The sequence below is a fragment of the Theropithecus gelada genome, chromosome 20 (assembly GCF_003255815.1).
Source record: "Theropithecus gelada isolate Dixy chromosome 20, Tgel_1.0, whole genome shotgun sequence".
Classification (NCBI taxonomy): Eukaryota; Metazoa; Chordata; class Mammalia; order Primates; family Cercopithecidae; genus Theropithecus; species Theropithecus gelada.
Genome location: NC_037688.1, coordinates 13,489,424 through 13,505,987, shown reverse-complemented (window position 1 = coordinate 13,505,987; position 16,564 = coordinate 13,489,424). Strand labels below are relative to the sequence as shown.

Below are 16,564 nucleotides of genomic sequence, written 5' to 3'. Positions count from 1 at the left end.
CTTTCTCATGGGCTCCCGATAGATGTCCATTGGGTAGAGTCTGTGAATGGAGTCAACTCCTCCTTGGGTCCATGGTTCCCAGAGATTTTATACTCTCACAGTGGCCCGCACTTGGCCTTCAGCACTTATTAAAATTCAGAGTATTTCTGCTCATTATGGTTACCCTGTCTCCTGCCTGCAGGTGAGAGGTAATGCAGTGTTCAAATCCCACCACTCCCCCAAGTGCTTGTCTTCCCATTGATTTCAGGGTAATCATGTGCCTTGCAACTTCAGCTATTTGGTGCAGGAAAAGTTATGATTTTGAGGACAACGCAGCTTTCTCTTGTTGATAAGGCAGGAGTGACACTCTTTAGAGCTTTCTACATTCTAGCAGAATCCAGAAATCACCCCTGAGATTCTGAAAGACACAGTATTAGGATGACCCTCTGGAGACTTACTCCAAGGTGGTCACTGCCCGTAGCAGAAGTGGTCTGGATTACAGAGGGAGTTTAGCTGTTGAATGAGACAACCTCAGGGAGGGGTCTAGGAGGCTAGTGTACATACTGAGGAAGGTGTTGCAGACCTGTGCAAGAATCAATAAAGGCCATCCAACAGTGGCAAGGGATTACCTCGGCACCTCTGTCTCTTCCCTGATCCAGGCAAATTCTCAGCCTGGGCCACTTCCATTTCCATAGGCAGCTCCAAATGGAGGATAGGGATGCTGCACTCTGGCAATCCCAAATCCTATTGTTGGAAATTGTTGGGGGCCCAGAAACACCCAGCAGGTCCAGAGCTCCCCTGAGCACTGTCCATGGCCCAGCCCTCTGGTCTCTGCTCGTCCTGAGGCCAGGCAATCTCTAGCAAAGCCAACTTCCTTCTCATACTGCCTCTTTCATCACTTTCCTGTCTCTGAGGAGGATGGATTAATCTTCAATACAAGACATAAGCACTGATTTAGCTATCGAAAGATCTTTTATTGCCAAAGCTGAGGTCACAAATAAAAAACTTGCTCCCTCATGAACTCTGCCCCCTGCCCCCTGCCCCCCACCACCAGGCAATTCCCCAGCCACGGTAAGATGCCTTCTGAACCTGCAATCCCTTTCGCAAAAGACCCCAGTCTTTGCTCCTGCAGGCTCCCGAGGCTGGATGGACCTTCCATTCACAGCTCAATGTCTTCTGTCTGGGGTGGCTGCTCCGCTGCCTTCTTAAAAAGGTTGGTCCAGAAAACCACTTCCTTGTCCTTCAGCTTCTGGGCCACCTGGGTGTTGGCACCAATCTGCAGGTACCCTTCCTTCTGGTTGTACTCTGGCCAGTGGGGCAGCCCTTCCCCATTGGGGTTTCTGGAAACAGAATCAAATAGAATTGCCCCAAAGCTGCTGTGTGTTCCCAACAGTTTTCTGAGATGTGCGCGGATGCCCAAGTTATCTCTGTCAAGAGGCTTGTATATTTCCAGAGATGGGGAGCTGACTATCTCTGGGAGTGGCCTCTCCATTTGTAGAGAGCTCTCATTGTCAGAGTGCTATGGTCACAGGGTCAGGAGATTGATCACTAGAACCTTAGAAGCTGCCCCTTCCCAATAGGCATGCCCTGCCCCTGATCCTCACCAGCCCTGCTCCATCTTTGCCAAGAGCCTCACCCACTGCGAGCAAAGTTGGCCCAGAATTTCATCATCATCTTGCTGAGTCTGATCTCCTCTTCTGAGGCACCCTCTGTGGGGAAGAAGAAAAAAAGCCTTTGTGACTCAAAGTGTGATCCGCACACCTGCAGCATCAACATCACATGCGAACCTGCTAGAAACACAGTCTTGGCGAATGCTCCACACCCACTGAGCTGAGGTCTGCAATTTTAGAAGAGCCTGGTGGATTTGTGTGTACTTTTCTATTGAGCATGGCTGACCTAGGGCTCAGCAATGGGCATGCATCATTCTGTGTGCTTGTCCCACCTCCCAGGGTTGCTCTCTCTTGTGTCTTTTCTCCCTCTCCTGCACACATCCACAATTCATATTCTGAAATATAGCAGAGCTCAAGGCTCCTAAGGGTGTATAATTGGGACATGCCAAGCGGAGCTAGTGCATCCTGAGTGGCCATGGGGTGAGTCCCATGTGATCTACAACAGCTGAGAGTTAAGGCTTAGAAGACATTGTGAAAGGATTTTTTTAAATATTGTGTTTATATTATATATAAACTAAAAATAAAATCCTAACACCCTCAACTCACTGAACTGACCCTCTCTGGTCTAAGGGGAGCCCAGAAAAGCCCTAAACTGGGTTCCTGCCTGGAAACAGATAGGCGGTCAGACACACCTCATAATATCCCTTCCCTTTTGTGGTTTAGACACCACTGGGCCAACATCAGCAATAAAATAAAGGTCATCATTCTGACAGAACACACTCTTTGTGGCAATAAGACACCAAATTAAAAAAAGATCTAAGACCATGCCGGGCAAATGTTCAGGCCTGCATCTCTACCCTTAAAGAATCCACTCTGTTCTCACTGCTGCAAGGTGCTTCTTTTTCTCTAGCAGCTAAACCAGCATTGCCTGGAGTTAAGCAAAGTGAAAACAATTACAATGGCTGCAGCTTGGAGACACGGATGAACGGAACCCTGACCTGCCAGCCTTAACTATGGCTTTGATTGCATAAGAGACTGATTTCAGTAACTTTCTCCAGATAAGAACATCACCAACCACGCACTGGACCTGGCCAGTGTACAGAGTCTGCTCACTTGCTGGGCTTTGTGTCCTGAGAAGACCTTTGGACTTATAAGCCCTAATCGTAATATAATATTAAGTCTCCATTACCAGGTGAACATGGGCCACGTTACTTGCATGTTTGTTTAATACACATATGTCAGGACTATTTTCATGAATATCCATTGCTCCCCCTGTAACCTGTTGAACACGTATGTTTAATCAATCCATTTACGTAAAGCTCGTACGCAATCCCACCTCGTTTGATGAACCTGTGTCTGGGCTTGGCCAGAGGTACCTTCCCAGCCTGTGGGATGGCCACCTTGCTAGCTATAAGGCATATCAAAAATACAGTTTCCTCTCCTATTCCAAATTCATACATCCTACGATTTAAAATTAACAATTATTAAATATATTAAATTTAAAGGCTTATGAGTTTTTGTTAGAGACAGACAGAAAGACAAACAGACACACATTAGACCTGACTCAGGGTTAACACCAATTCTAACCTCACCCTCAGTCACATTCTCAGCACTCCTGGGAGAGGGAAATTGATCGGTGGCTTCTCAACCTAGAGCAGGGCCCTGCATGTGTCCCACCACCTATCTTGATGACACAGCCCAGGATTCTGAGTGTCTGTGAAGAGGCCACCTGAATACACATCCTCCCTCAGGTGTGTTAGAGCAGGCAGAACCTGGGGGACAACCCAATGACATTAAACCCCGTCATAGTGAATCCTGCGGGAGACCACCCCACACCTGTCTTGTTGATGACACAGCCCAGGATTCTGAGTGTCTGTGCAGAGGTCACATGAAGACACATCCCCCCGCACATGTGTTAGAGCGGGAGGAAGCCCAGGGACTACCCAATGACGTTCAACCCTGTTATAGAGAATCAGGAGACTAAGACCAGGAGAGGAGAAACTTGCTGAAGCCCACCACACCAACACTGGAACCCAGGTCTCCTAACTCCAAGCTCACGGACAGCAAGGAGCCATTACCTTTTAAAAATGGGGCCCCAAGGACAGAGAAGAGCTCGTCTCCGTGGTCTCCTATCACCGTCTTGGGTTTCATGTCTGATGAGAAGCTTGGACGATACTGAAACTCATACATGTAGGTGGGCGCTCCAGCATCTGAGAAGACAAGGATTCATGCACAGTTCATGTTACCAGACACACACCTGGAGGCTACCAAGGTCTCCAGCTCTGCAGGAAACCTCGTGCTGTCAGCACAGTAGAGAAACAAAGTCACAGGAAAGCTCAGTGACGTGCTCCAGGCTGCATAGCTGGCTGAGGTAGAACCGAAATTTGAGCCAGATATTTGTTCAATGAACAAATCTTTAATGAACGAATGTAGAGACCCTGGGTCAATTCATTTAAAATAACTGCCAGTGCAGGGACACTGACTCAGCCTCATAAACCCCTTTGTCTGCTGGTGCATTCTCTCACAAGACAATCTCTCTACATCTGGTTACACTGGATGTACTTCATTGATAACAGTCTCACATTCATTCACTTGTACATTTTCCAAGTGTTTCCAAGCATTTCAGTGTTTCTCTCACCCATCCTGAGAAGACTGAAGCAAATCCAAGTTTCTTGTCCGAATGTGAGGCTATTTACATACAAACATATGCAGAGAAGGAACAATCTGCCTCTTGTGTCTCAGGAATCTGTGGCGCTCACTGCTTTATATCTCACTGTCCCCATGTGTCTTGCTGCCTGCCTGGCCTGGGAGTGTTAGGGTGTTAAGGCATTAAAGTCCCGGCAGAGAAAAGAAGGGGCTGAGCAAGGGTGACCTTGCCTCTCCCCTGCCCTCTCTCCTTCTGCTCTGCCCTCCTATCCCAGCAACGAAACTCTCCTGTCCCAGCCCCAAGAAGATGCCAGGTTCACAGGGATTGGCTCACTGGAACCACACATCGCTGCCCCTTCAGGGCTACCTTATGGGCCACCCGGTCCTGTGCCTCAGCACTTTGCATTTTTCACCTCTTACTTAATTTAAAAATCAGTTTGAAAATCCATTTTAAAAATCGGATTTAAAACTTCACTCATAACTCTACCACAAAGAACACTTCTTTTTTTATTTTAGCATATCTTTTTTATGTATATAAACTTGGGATGATATTACATGTGTTATTTTGTAATATACTATCATCCCATTTTAAAAACAATTTTTTTGTAGAGACAGGGTCTCAGTATGTTGCCCAGGCTGATCTTGAAATCCTAGGCTCTCACAATCCTCCCACCTCAGCCTCCCAAAGTGCTGAGAGTGTAGGCATGAGCCACCACCTCCAGCCATCATTTCTTAACATCCTTAAATATTTATCCACAAAAGGATTTAACAATGGGAGCTCACGCATCCCTAACCTCATGCCCCACCCGCACATGTCAGTTCAATGTGAGAATGAAGAAGAATTTATTCACTAGTCTTCGTCAGCCTCCTTCACTGCACCCTCGGCTCAGCAGGAAACGCGCTTGTGAAGATGCCATCCTTCTGTGGCTGTGTAATCCACCTGTTAAATGGCTACTTCAATGTCAAGCAAAACTTGCTAAAAGGAGGGTTTGACCTTGCCTTTGCCCTCAAAAATTTTCCAAAGGAACTCAGCACCAACCATAGAAGAAAGAGCTTTGGGGAATGAGAGAACTTATTATAGGCAGCATGCTGCCCAAAACGTACTTTGTAAAACCTTTTTGGCTAAAGCCATTGATATTCATACAATTCCTAGAGTCACAACACAAGTCTTGAGAGGAAAGTAGGGCACAGTTTTGCGCAGTGACAAATAGGCACAATAAGAGAAGCAGAGACAATGAAAGACGTGTCATGAAAGACATGCAAATGAAAACAGGATGGGTGATGTGCTTCTTTTTGGTGGGGAAAATTGGCAGCATTAACTTTTAATCTTAGTATCCCAAATGAGAAAGGAAATTAAGAAATTCACATTCTTAATTCTGGAATGCAAATTTGCATTATTTGCCAAGAGTTCTAAAATATTTCTAAGGTCCAGCCTAGTTATTCACTTCTAAAAATAATGCTAGGAAAATTATTAGACATGTGGTTGGAGATTTATAAACATCAGGCTGAGCTCAGTCTTATTGTAGCATCAGAATGTGAGCAGCCAGGCTAAACATCTAATAGGATAGGAATATTAAAGGCTGTTTAATACAGCCATTTCATGCAATAAAGAATGGTTTGATGAGCTTTTATCAACCTTCAGAAAATCCTCACAACATACTGTTCTATGAACAAAAGCAAAATAGAAAATTGATTTTTAAAGTATATAGGACATGAAAAATATTTAGAAGAAAGCACAAAAAAAATGTACACCACTTGCCTCCAGGTGGGGGAATTAGGAGTGATATCTAGTTTCTTCTTTATGGATTTCCATATTTTTGAAACTTTCTGCATATTAACTTTATCATATTAACTTTATATTCAGAAGTATTGTTTTTATCAAAAAGAGTGAGACACGACAATAAGGGAAAGTTGATAAAATATGTGTCTTCCTGGAAAAATAAAAACAACCCTGAACTCAAAGTCATGGGAAATCAGATGAAAAACAGAGGCTCAGTATTGCTCAAACCATCAGAAGATGGAGATGGGAACACTATTTATAGATCAGACGCAGAGCATGGGGCAAAGCCAAGTGAGAGTTACGAACACCTGCCCCTTCCTGTGCAAAGGAGTGTATGGGCACCTGCTAGATCAGCCTTAGTTAGTTTTTATCATGCTTATGAAGTTCTGCATTTAAAAATCCTTCCAGCATGGTTAGAGAGAGGACATTTCCTGGCTTGCAGACTAGGTGAATGACAGCTGAAAGAAAAAGAGGAGTCCTGTGAGCCTCCTCTAGTTTGCACCCAGGAGAGGACACTCCTCTCTAGTGAGCCCATGCATCCCTAACCTCACGCCCCACCCACACAGCCTTGGGTCAGTGGTAGAAGGTCCTGCATAGACCCTGCCCTGGCCCTGTGCTTGCCCATTACTGCACACACCGAGATAGACAAAAGCCAGTCTCAGACATTGCCATTCTTCAGACCACCTCCCCGACACCTGCCACAGCTCTTCCTTTTGGTCTTCTTGGTCCTTGACAATCCTTTGGATCCCATGCAGTGCTCCCAGTCTTCCCCCAGCTCCAATACTTAACAAACTTTCTTGCAGCCGGCTTGGACCTTAAAAACCTTCCACAACTCATCTTTCAATATTTGTCCTACAGCAGCCCTATGTGATAACACCAGGCATGGAGCCCTTGCAGCAGATGCTGTCAGTGTCTCACCCATATTCCCTCTTCCTGGGCATGCTAGCCTGACTTCCACCTCCAGCATCTGTAGGGCCAGCCTGAGGCCTTTGTCTGGTCACAAGAGACTACTCTGCCCTTGTGTGCAGCAGGTCAAAGTCACAGGCAATAAACAACTCCTTGCAAGAGCCTTTAACCAATGACAAGTGGAAGCTGGTGGATAAATACCCCAGCTCCCTTGCCACTTGCCACTCAGATGGGATGCCCCTGAGCGCTGTATTCTCCGTGTTTCCTTGAGTTTCCCAGCTCCAGTTGTCCACAGCGGATATTCTCTTGGCAATGCATCATGGATTGGATTCCATCTCTTTCCTCTCTCACTTCCTCACATCCCGATTGCTGTTATCTGGGATCATCACTTTAAAAAACCACTTGCCTCTGGATTTTTCTTCTCACAATCTGCTACTGGCACAAACCAAAATAAGACATCACCTCACTCCACGCCATATGGAATCAGCCTTTGAGGCCTGACCCTCGGCTGTTTCCACGACTGTCTACGCTGGGAGGCAGGTGAGTCAGACACAGAAGCTGGTGGGGTCCATGTCCCTCCCCTGTTCGACCTCTGGGACTCACCTCTGTGGTGCCGGGCCACAATCACAGATGGGACACCGAACATTACATCCCCCATTAAGTCCAGGAACAGGTCTTTCTTTTTGACAGGGTCTTCTGTTCCTCCTAAGTACTTCTCAGTGGCTTCTGGAATCAGTTCCTTAGGAATGTGCTAAAATAGATCAACAAAGTGACCACCACCCCGTGGTGAGCGATGCAGTTTCTCCAGCCCACCAGGAAGGCCTGCCTCAATGGTGAACCTTGCGAGCCCTGTGCAACTCCCCCCTAGGATGGAAAGTGAAGTGGGGAAGGTGGAAAGATGGGTGAAACCCTGAGGCCCCAGTCTTCTTTTTGCCATTTAATTGCTCTATGATTTGGGCAAGTCCTTGTCCTTCTCTGGGTCTCAGCCAATTCCCATGATTCCTAGACTCTTACAACAAGGGGATAGGACTTCCACAAGAGTGACATGGCTGTCTTCTGGTCCAGTTTCCCTTCGGAGAGTGGATAGCCCATCAACTGTTAAAAAAAATTAAGCATTTATGAATCATTGGGAATTAATGAGGAGAATCAAACTGACCAACCAACCAAACCAATGCAGACTGAAAGTCCTCTAATTTTGGGGGTTTCTAAGGGCATGAGTTTTTACTGAAATGGGCAGAATCAATGAATCAAATGGGCTTATATCCAGAAACTCAAGCATCACAAAAATTACAAAAAAAAAAAAAAAAAACCAAATTGGAGAAGTTGTAGCATTGTTTTGCAGTCTGTGTGTGTGTGTCTGTGTGTGTGTGTGTGCATGTGTGTGTCTCAGGTTGGGATCCCCACAGTGGTCAGTGATATGGAGAGGCAAGGTGTCTGCCAGGCCAGTGTGGAATACAGGGCTCTGGGAAGAGGACATAGACGTCCCAAGTACTACCACGTGTCACAGATGACACTGAAAGCCTTAGATCCTGCCTTCATAGCTTTGGTCTCTGGTAGAACCTCTGAAATCCTTCTGAGGGGTGAACTTCATATCTCTTCTCATAAAACAACTCTGCCCAAACCTCTGCACTCAGAGATGACCAAATTCTAGCATTGCTTCTGGCAGCTTAAGGCTGTGTCCCTAGAATGACCCCAGTATTCTTAACATACCTGCCTGGGAAGGCTCAGCCCTGTCAAGACAATTTACTGTGCACCAGCCAAAACCTAGAGAGAAGCTGACACGCCCCTGAACCCAACTAGAGCAGTTACTCTAGAAGCCTGAAATGATAAACACTTTCTCTGCCCTTTGGGATGTGAATCTACCACCCAACCCTGTTTCCCTGAGGACCTGAGAGCCTTCTCTTTGCAATGCAAGCATTCAGGGAGCTCACTCCTGATCTTCCCAGTGCCTGTGGAAAGAGTAGAGGCTGACTTCAATGGAAGCTTCCTGCAGTCTAACGCATGGCTTCCTGTCCTGAAGATAAGAGAAGTTTGTTTCTGCCCCAGGTGAGCCAGGATGAAGACATCCAGGTGGTCTAGTCACATGGACCAAGACCCTCTCCACAACCCACAGTGCCTTTCCCTTAGCACGCTCAGCCTTTAAAACAGCACCAGGGGTTAGTTTTGGGGATTTGAGTCCAATCCATACTGGACTCTTCTTTCCCTGTGCAATCATGTTACCGAATAAATTCTGTCCTACTGCTTTAATCATGGTCAGTTTTGTGTGTCCTCGACTGGAAGGAGAACACTATTTTTGCTTTTAGAAGTCAATCTTTTTTTTTTTTCATTTTTTCCCCCAACTTTTATTTTAGATTTGGGGGTACATGTGCAGGTTTGTTACATGGGTAAATTGGGTCTCTGGAGTTTGCTGTATGGATTATTTTGTCACCAGGTATTGAGCATAGCACCTGATTAGGTAACTTTTCCATTCTCACCCTCCTCTGTCCGTCATCTCTCAAGTAGACACTGGTATCTACTGTACACTAGAAGTCAATGGTAGATCAAAAGAAGCCACTTTCTTTGGATCTTTTCAATGAGGTGATGAAGACCACGAGTGATTTATGGGGGAACTATGCATACCCAGCCCGAGGTGGGAAGCCAGAAAGCCCCTGACTGCCTCTCCAGACTCCTCAGCTCCTTCCCCCTCCTAGGCTCCCTCAGTTTTCCCATCTGCACAGTTATTTTCTTTACTGGCCCTCCTAGCACAGACACTTCAGGATTCTTCAATAGGAAGACAATCAGAGAGTCTGGGGAGAGAGGATCCCAGAGTCCTGAAACCCCAGTGACAACTGTCCCCTCCTGGGGAAGGTTTCCATGGAAGTGGTAACTCCTGCTGAAGGGAACAGCTGCCCAGGACTCAGAGTGGTGCTTGGAGAGGGAAGCATTCCTGGGACCAGAGACAGGAGGGCTGATTTGGGTGGGTGAGTCCCTCCAAGAGGCCTGTGCCTTCTCACCGTTGGAAGAAACCAGCCAAATTCCTTCTTGTTAATTCCGACAATGTAGGGGACAGTGAGGAACTTCCTTTCAGCTTGAAGCTCCTCAGGTGTTTTTGGCAGCACCACTCCATCAATCACGGTGGGCGTGTGGGGGTAACTCTGGGGGAGAGAGCAGCACAGCGCCTGTGATTTTCACCCAAGGTCACACTCATGTCCCCAACTCTGCCTGTCTGAGGGTGAGACCCGCACCCCAGACCGGCGTGACCATAGGCCATGGCTACACACACTCAGGGTCCTAACTAAGGAGGGTAGGTGTGTGGCTCAAGGGTAGAACTTCAGGCAGAGGCTGACACTGGTCAGATGATTAGGAGAGGAAGAAATCTTCACTCAGACTGAAATACATGTATTATCTATATAAAATTACATGTCTATGTATTTCAATTGGAAGCGCAGGCATTTCCCTCTCTCTGTCCATAGTTGATTTTCGGTAGTCCCGGCAGTTGCTTCCGATAAAACTCCCATGAGTGCTGAATTAGAGAATAAAGAGTCATCACTCAAAGGGGAAATACTGGGTTAGATTCTTGCAAACCTCTGGTCACAATATTTTCATCAACCTTCCTTTATGTGTGGTTTTCTGTTGAAAGACACTTTACATAATATATAAGTCTTACAAAGAGTGAATTATAAGTAGGATTGTTTTTAATAAAACACCAGCTGGAAAGCCTTTCCCATTTTTGTGACCCTGGGTAACATGACTTCAAATTTCCTTAGTTTTCTACTTCACAACAGTGCTGTCCACCCTGCTTTTTAAAAATTCCTTCATCATCTCATGAATCTCCCAATGTAGTTGCTTTTCCATCTTTCCACATCTCCATCACACACAGTAGGTGTTACTTTAGCACTTCCCATCACAGCCTCACGTATGAACTGGCCAATTTCCTCCTTCTTTCCTGGATGTGCAGTTTTGCAGATTTTTCAATACTGAATGCATGGCCAGCAGTACTACCGAAGCTTGTCTCACACAGGGGTCTTCCCCGTAAGGCACAGCACAGCCTGCTTAGCTCAGGAATGCCAGACAGCAGCGCTACTCTTGGGGGCTACTCTTAACAGTGACATCACCACAAAAAGCACAAAAATGCAGAACACATGGCACTAAATAGACCGCGAAGAGGATACTTGTTAGCATAAGAGATGAAACAAGAAGACAAAGGTCGCCTCGCCGGATCTTAGATGGAATGTGCCCATCATGCAAATCCAGTTTCCGCTGCTCTGTGCCTGCCTGTGTGTGACCATGAGAGTGCCACCAGTATCGATTTGGGGGTTACAAGGAAATTTTAGTAAGCAGGTGAATTTATAAACGCAGAATCTGTGATTAATGAGGAGAGATTGTGCTATCCATCTGTATTTAAATAAGAGCTGATGTTGATCCATGGGTGGCTTTGAAGAGGTACTGAACCCTCATCACTCGAGGAGCCTAGACTAGGATGTGATGCCCTATTAGAGAGAAAATCATGAATAAAAGAATCAATGATGAACTCACAGTATATTGATCCATATCCCCATTTTAGGTTTTACCTTTGACAAATAATTTATATATGGTCACAGATTAGAGAGAGCCTGACTCACATGTTGCCATCAGGGCAGCTGGTTCTGGGTACAGTTATATTTTTATATTTCATATTTAGTCACAGTGGTGTTAAAAACGGAGCATGGACATTGGAAGCAGATTAACACCATCTGAAGCCTGGCTCTGCTACTTACTGGTTGGGTTTCACCTGTGTGGGCCCCAGTTTTCTCATCTAAGAGGTGAGTTATTGTGAGGATTAAATGGCTGAACACATGTGAAATACTTAGCACAGCACCTGGTGTCTGGAAGGGCTGAATGAATGTTAGGTATTACTTGTTAGCAGGGTTGCTGTGGGTCCCTCTCAGAGACATCAGTCCTCTGTGCCATCTTCCCAGTTCCACGCCCCATGGGCTGTATTTCCCTCCTGGAGATCAGATGGAACTGGACAATTCCTAGCCTTTGAGACCCTATAGCTTCCAGGACCTTTGGTCTGCTCTACAAAAGCCAATGACTGACGAGGTAGTTCGGGCTGCCTGGGGGAGATGTTCTGTAAAGTGAACCAGACCCAGCTGGACAAGGTGCAGATCCTAACCCAATATGGCTGACAATGCAGAACAGGATTGGGGTGCAAGTCTGGGTGCCTTGAGAGGCTGTGCAGTTCAGGCAGGGCTGCCATGGGAGGCCAGCAAGAGCAGCCCCTCTGAAAGGAAGATGCAAGGCAGGCTACATGGAGGAGGCGCTGCCCGCCTGCGGTGGGCTCTGGGCACTGAATGATATTGACAGGTGAGGAAAGGAGTGAGAATTTCTAAACAGTGGGAACTGCATGAGCAAAAGAATACAGGTGTCTCTGTGCAGGGCCAATTCCAGAAATACCCAAGAGTCCTGGGCTTGGACGGATGCCGTGGGGCAGGGTCTAGAGAGAGGGACAGGTGCACAGCCTACCTTCTGCACAGTCTGGCACATAGCGCGCATGCAGGTGTGTTTTGAAGGACTAACTTCATGGAGGGAAGGGGATTTGTCTCATAAGGAAGATCAGGCTTTTAAGAAGTGAGGGTGACGTGCTCTATCTCTGTTAAGGAAGGCCAGTCTGGCTGCACCATGAGACATGGAAATGGGGAGGGGATGTGAAGTACAGGAGGATAAAAGTTGAGGAGAGAGACAGGATTGCCCCAGTTGGGTGGTAGCCAAGTGGGAAGACTGCCATCAGCAACAATGACAAGTGATTGTTGTCCACTCAGAGTTTGCAAGTGATTGCCCTGTGTGGGCATGACCCTGCTTGTGTCAGAAAACTCAGGGCATCCTCTACTCCTCTCCCTTTCTTACCCCTTGCATCCTGTCAATCAGCGAATCCTCTCAGCTATTCCTTCAAAGATATCCAGACTCCAACCACTCCTCCCATCCCCACTACTACAGCCCTAAGCAGCCAGAAGCCCTTGCCTGGATTATGGCAATGCAGTGGCTGCCCAGCTGGTCAGATGCATCCACTCTGCCCCTTTCCTACAGTCTATTTGAGCACCAGGGGCAGAGACCTTTGTGAAATCTAATATCATGTGACTCCTCTGTTCAAAACCTCCAAAGGCTTCCCACCTTGCTCTGAATCCAAATTCAACTACTTTAAATGATCCCTCTCCCACTTCCCATTACCTCTTTACCCTCAAGCAAGTCTGTCCCCACACTCGGTCCTCTCCAGCTAGACCTGCCACTTCTGTCAGGGTCTTTGCAGTGGCTGTTCCCTCTGCCTGGAATAGGCTTCTCCAGGTTTCCTGACAGCTGGCTTCCTGCCTCCTCCAGAGCTTGGCTCAAATGCCACCTTCTCACTGAGCCATTCCAGGATCCTGCTACTTAAATGGAAACCACCTGCACTAGGCCTGCCACTAGTCTTCCTGGCTTTGTTACCCAGGTGAGTCACTGCCCCTCTCTGGGCCTCAGTATCAATCACACAGGAGTTACTATAATTACCCGAGAGAGGATTCTTTCACTCACAGTTAATTGGAGCTTAAAGGTGCTAAGACTCAAAACCTGTAATCAAGAAACAAAAGGTCTTTACCTTTCTGGGGTCTCCATGTAAGTCCAGAGTTAAGAAATTCTGTGAAGACAAAGACAGAGGATGTGGGTGAGAGGCTTCCCAGGAGAACACTGAGCTGGGTGACTGGGGCAACAGAGGTGTCAGGTTCTCCCTCTTGGTGCCGAGCTGGCTGGGCCCAGAGGAAGTGGGCAGGACTCTGGCTCTGCTAGGCCTGAGCACAGGGTGAAGGCGTAGAATGGAGGGGTGGGCACCAGCATAGGAAGGATGGGCCAGGGACTCTGAGCCAGGGTTGCTAGAGCTCTGGATAGGACACCTGCTTTTGGAGCCTGCCCTATCCCCCATCCCTCTCCCCTTTCTGTTCCCCAGGGAAGAACATCCCCATTCTTTTTCAGGAACTCCTTTCTTCCCCTATCGCTCCATGAATTCAGGTATCTATAAGATAACTGGGGTGCTCCATCTCCCTGATCGCGGATACTAGTGCATGGATAGGCATACACCCATGACAGTCCAATAAAGTTTACCACAGAACTTTTGCAGGAATTATTTGGAAAAAGAGTTTCTAAGTAGATAGGATATAACTCTAGAGCACGGTTGTCTTTAACCTTCCCAGGAGACATATTCGCCTAAGAATGAAGCCAACACAGAGTTGTGCAAAGAGGAAAGATAGAGAATGGTAGATTCTCAATAACATCCTATGGGCATCTGGATCCAGCAATGCCTGAAGCTCTCAACTCCTGAGTTATTCAGTTAACATGAAGATGCTATTCCAACACATTCCTTTTTCCATTCAAGGCACCTTGGGGGAGTTTTCTCATCTCCCATTACACAGCTCTGACTCATACAACCCACTGAAACTCACCCTACCCCATGCTTCTCTTTGGTGTGTGTTCACGAAGATTGCAGTCGTTGTAGCATTGCACTGTAGCTCACATGTCTGACCTGTTCACAGGAAGTAACCAGTGCAGGTCTCTCCATTAAGGGTTGTAGTCCCACTAGCTAGGGGTGTGTGTGTGGGTGTGTGTGTGTGTGTCTGTGTGTGTGTTTGTGTGTGTCTCTGTGTGTGTGTTTCTCTCTGTGTGTGTTTATGTGTGTGTCCACTGTGTGTACTGGAGGCAGTGGGTAATCATGGAGGTACTTCCACAAGATCTCAGAAAATCTCAGAAGGATGTCCCAGAATCTTAGGGCTGGATTTTCCCAAAGTCACCAACTTTTTCCTTTTAAGCTGAGTTGTCTGATGCCACATGCAGAATTGCTGGAATATTTGCCTCCTTCCAGGCATTAGAAAACAGGTGTGTTTTAATTCCTTGAACACTTTGATCATTTAGAGCCTGAGCCAAGACTTAAGCTCCAAGACCACATTGGACTCAACCCATGGAAACACAAGCAGAGTCCAGTGGTAGAGGCTGGTCCTGAGACCCAGGAGTAGCCTCAGGTCCAAGGAGAGAGACCAGGCAACTCCTGAGCTTGGAATTCACACCCTTCCCCTTCAAAGGGAATAGTTCCCAATGGGTGCTGTGTCGTCTGGGTGTTTGTCCTGCTGGGCGTCCCTGTGATGAGTGACTGCCACAGCCATCCATGAATCCTAAAGATCCCCAAGTCCTAATATGTGAGGACAGCAGGAACGGCAGAAGATATTCTAGACCTGCAGGTGTGGGTTCTGGGTCCCACAGTGTTGCCTCTGACTAACTGGAACCGTGACATGAGCCAATTACAAAATTCATCTGTCTTTGTTACCTCTTAAAATGGGCACAATGATCTCAAAGCTGAATTTCTCAAGAAAGATAAGGTGGAATCAGGGTTAAGGGCATGAACTCCCAAATTCCTCTGTCTGGTCTCAAACCGGGCTCCTCCACCTTCCCTGTGAAGCATCCCTGATGACTATAATGAATGCATCCCCTCTGTGCTGCCACCATACTCAACCTGCGAAGTATACGAATGTGTTTCTCTCTGGATAGTTCCTTGTAAGCGGGGAATATGTCCCCTTCATGTCTGTTTCACTACCTCTAACACCCGCCCCTACATACTTATCATGGATGGATGGGTGGATAAATGGTGGAATGGATGGGTTCGCCAATACCTGGAGTACAGTTGAATTGGATGGATACATGAATAGATGGGTGAAAACTAACAGATAGGTGATAACTGGATTGTTGATTTTGGAGGAATAGATGATAGAGTTAAGATATATGGTGGCTGGATGATGCATGAATGGTGGACAGATTGAAAATAGATAAAAAGTTGTGAAGAAGTTGATGTTAGATTGATAAAAAGATATCAGTGAATTGGATGAATTAGTGAACAGATAGATTCATAAGAAGATCATAGTGGATAGATTCATGATTGAGTGGGTGGATGACTATCCTAGAATGACAACTGAGTCAGAGTCTCAGAAAATCTAGAAAACTGGACCACTACCAGGTCTAATACTGAGAGTTTTTAAGTCAACGAAAATAAATTGTGACCGCTTTCTGAAAATCTTTGAGCTTAATATCTCCATTCCCCAAATTCAGGATGTTGGTGTCCCCCTGGAATATGCAGTTTAGTTTCTCAAAAATACATCTGAAAACAAGAATGGCAAAATATTAAATTTTGGTCAAATGTCAAATTTGGTCAAGTTTTTCTCATGTTGTTTTCGGACTTTTTTTTTTTTTTTAACATTTGTGCCATTTTTTCAATAAAAAAGAACAAATTAGATTCCCCGTTTAGATACTGAGACTCCAGAGACTTGAAAAATTGTCCCAGGTAACTGTCCCAGGGCAAGAGGACAGCTGAAATGAAGAAGTCTGGGACCAAGTTTACAGGATTTGGGCTACAGGAGCAGGCAACTTAACCATTTTCGATGTCGTCTCCAAGAGCTCCTCTTCCGTCTTCTGTCGCAGACACTGAACCATGACAGCTGAGGTGGTGGTTTGACACCCAGCAGTGTTAGCAATTTTCTGCAAAGATCACAGGCAACAATAGAGTTCAAGAGTGAAGTCTCTTCCCCCCATCAATATGGAAAAACGTGTTCTATCCCAATCCGGACTTGTACAAGCGGCTGGGGTAGCAGAAGAAACTACATAGGGCCATGTAGTG

The 16,564-nt window shown here is 46.4% G+C and overlaps 1 protein-coding gene across 2 annotated transcripts in view; it reads right to left on the bottom strand.

Annotated features, from left to right (window-relative positions):
• Positions 1–1,012: 1,012 nt before the first annotated feature.
• The window catches only part of LOC112614334 (liver carboxylesterase 1-like), a 29,624-nt gene continuing 14,072 nt past the window's right edge, over positions 1,013–16,564 (bottom strand). For both annotated transcript variants that reach the window (XM_025370780.1, XM_025370781.1), the window contains exons 7-14: positions 16,321–16,425; positions 13,511–13,549; positions 9,915–10,055; positions 7,936–8,016; positions 7,525–7,672; positions 3,668–3,799; positions 1,616–1,688; positions 1,013–1,319 (exon numbers count right to left, since the gene is read on the bottom strand). In XM_025370780.1, the coding sequence (XP_025226565.1) occupies positions 1,139–1,319; positions 1,616–1,688; positions 3,668–3,799; positions 7,525–7,672; positions 7,936–8,016; positions 9,915–10,055; positions 13,511–13,549; positions 16,321–16,425 (900 nt within the window). In that variant the 3' untranslated portion in view covers positions 1,013–1,138. The remainder of the gene's footprint in view (positions 1,320–1,615; positions 1,689–3,667; positions 3,800–7,524; positions 7,673–7,935; positions 8,017–9,914; positions 10,056–13,510; positions 13,550–16,320; positions 16,426–16,564) is intronic.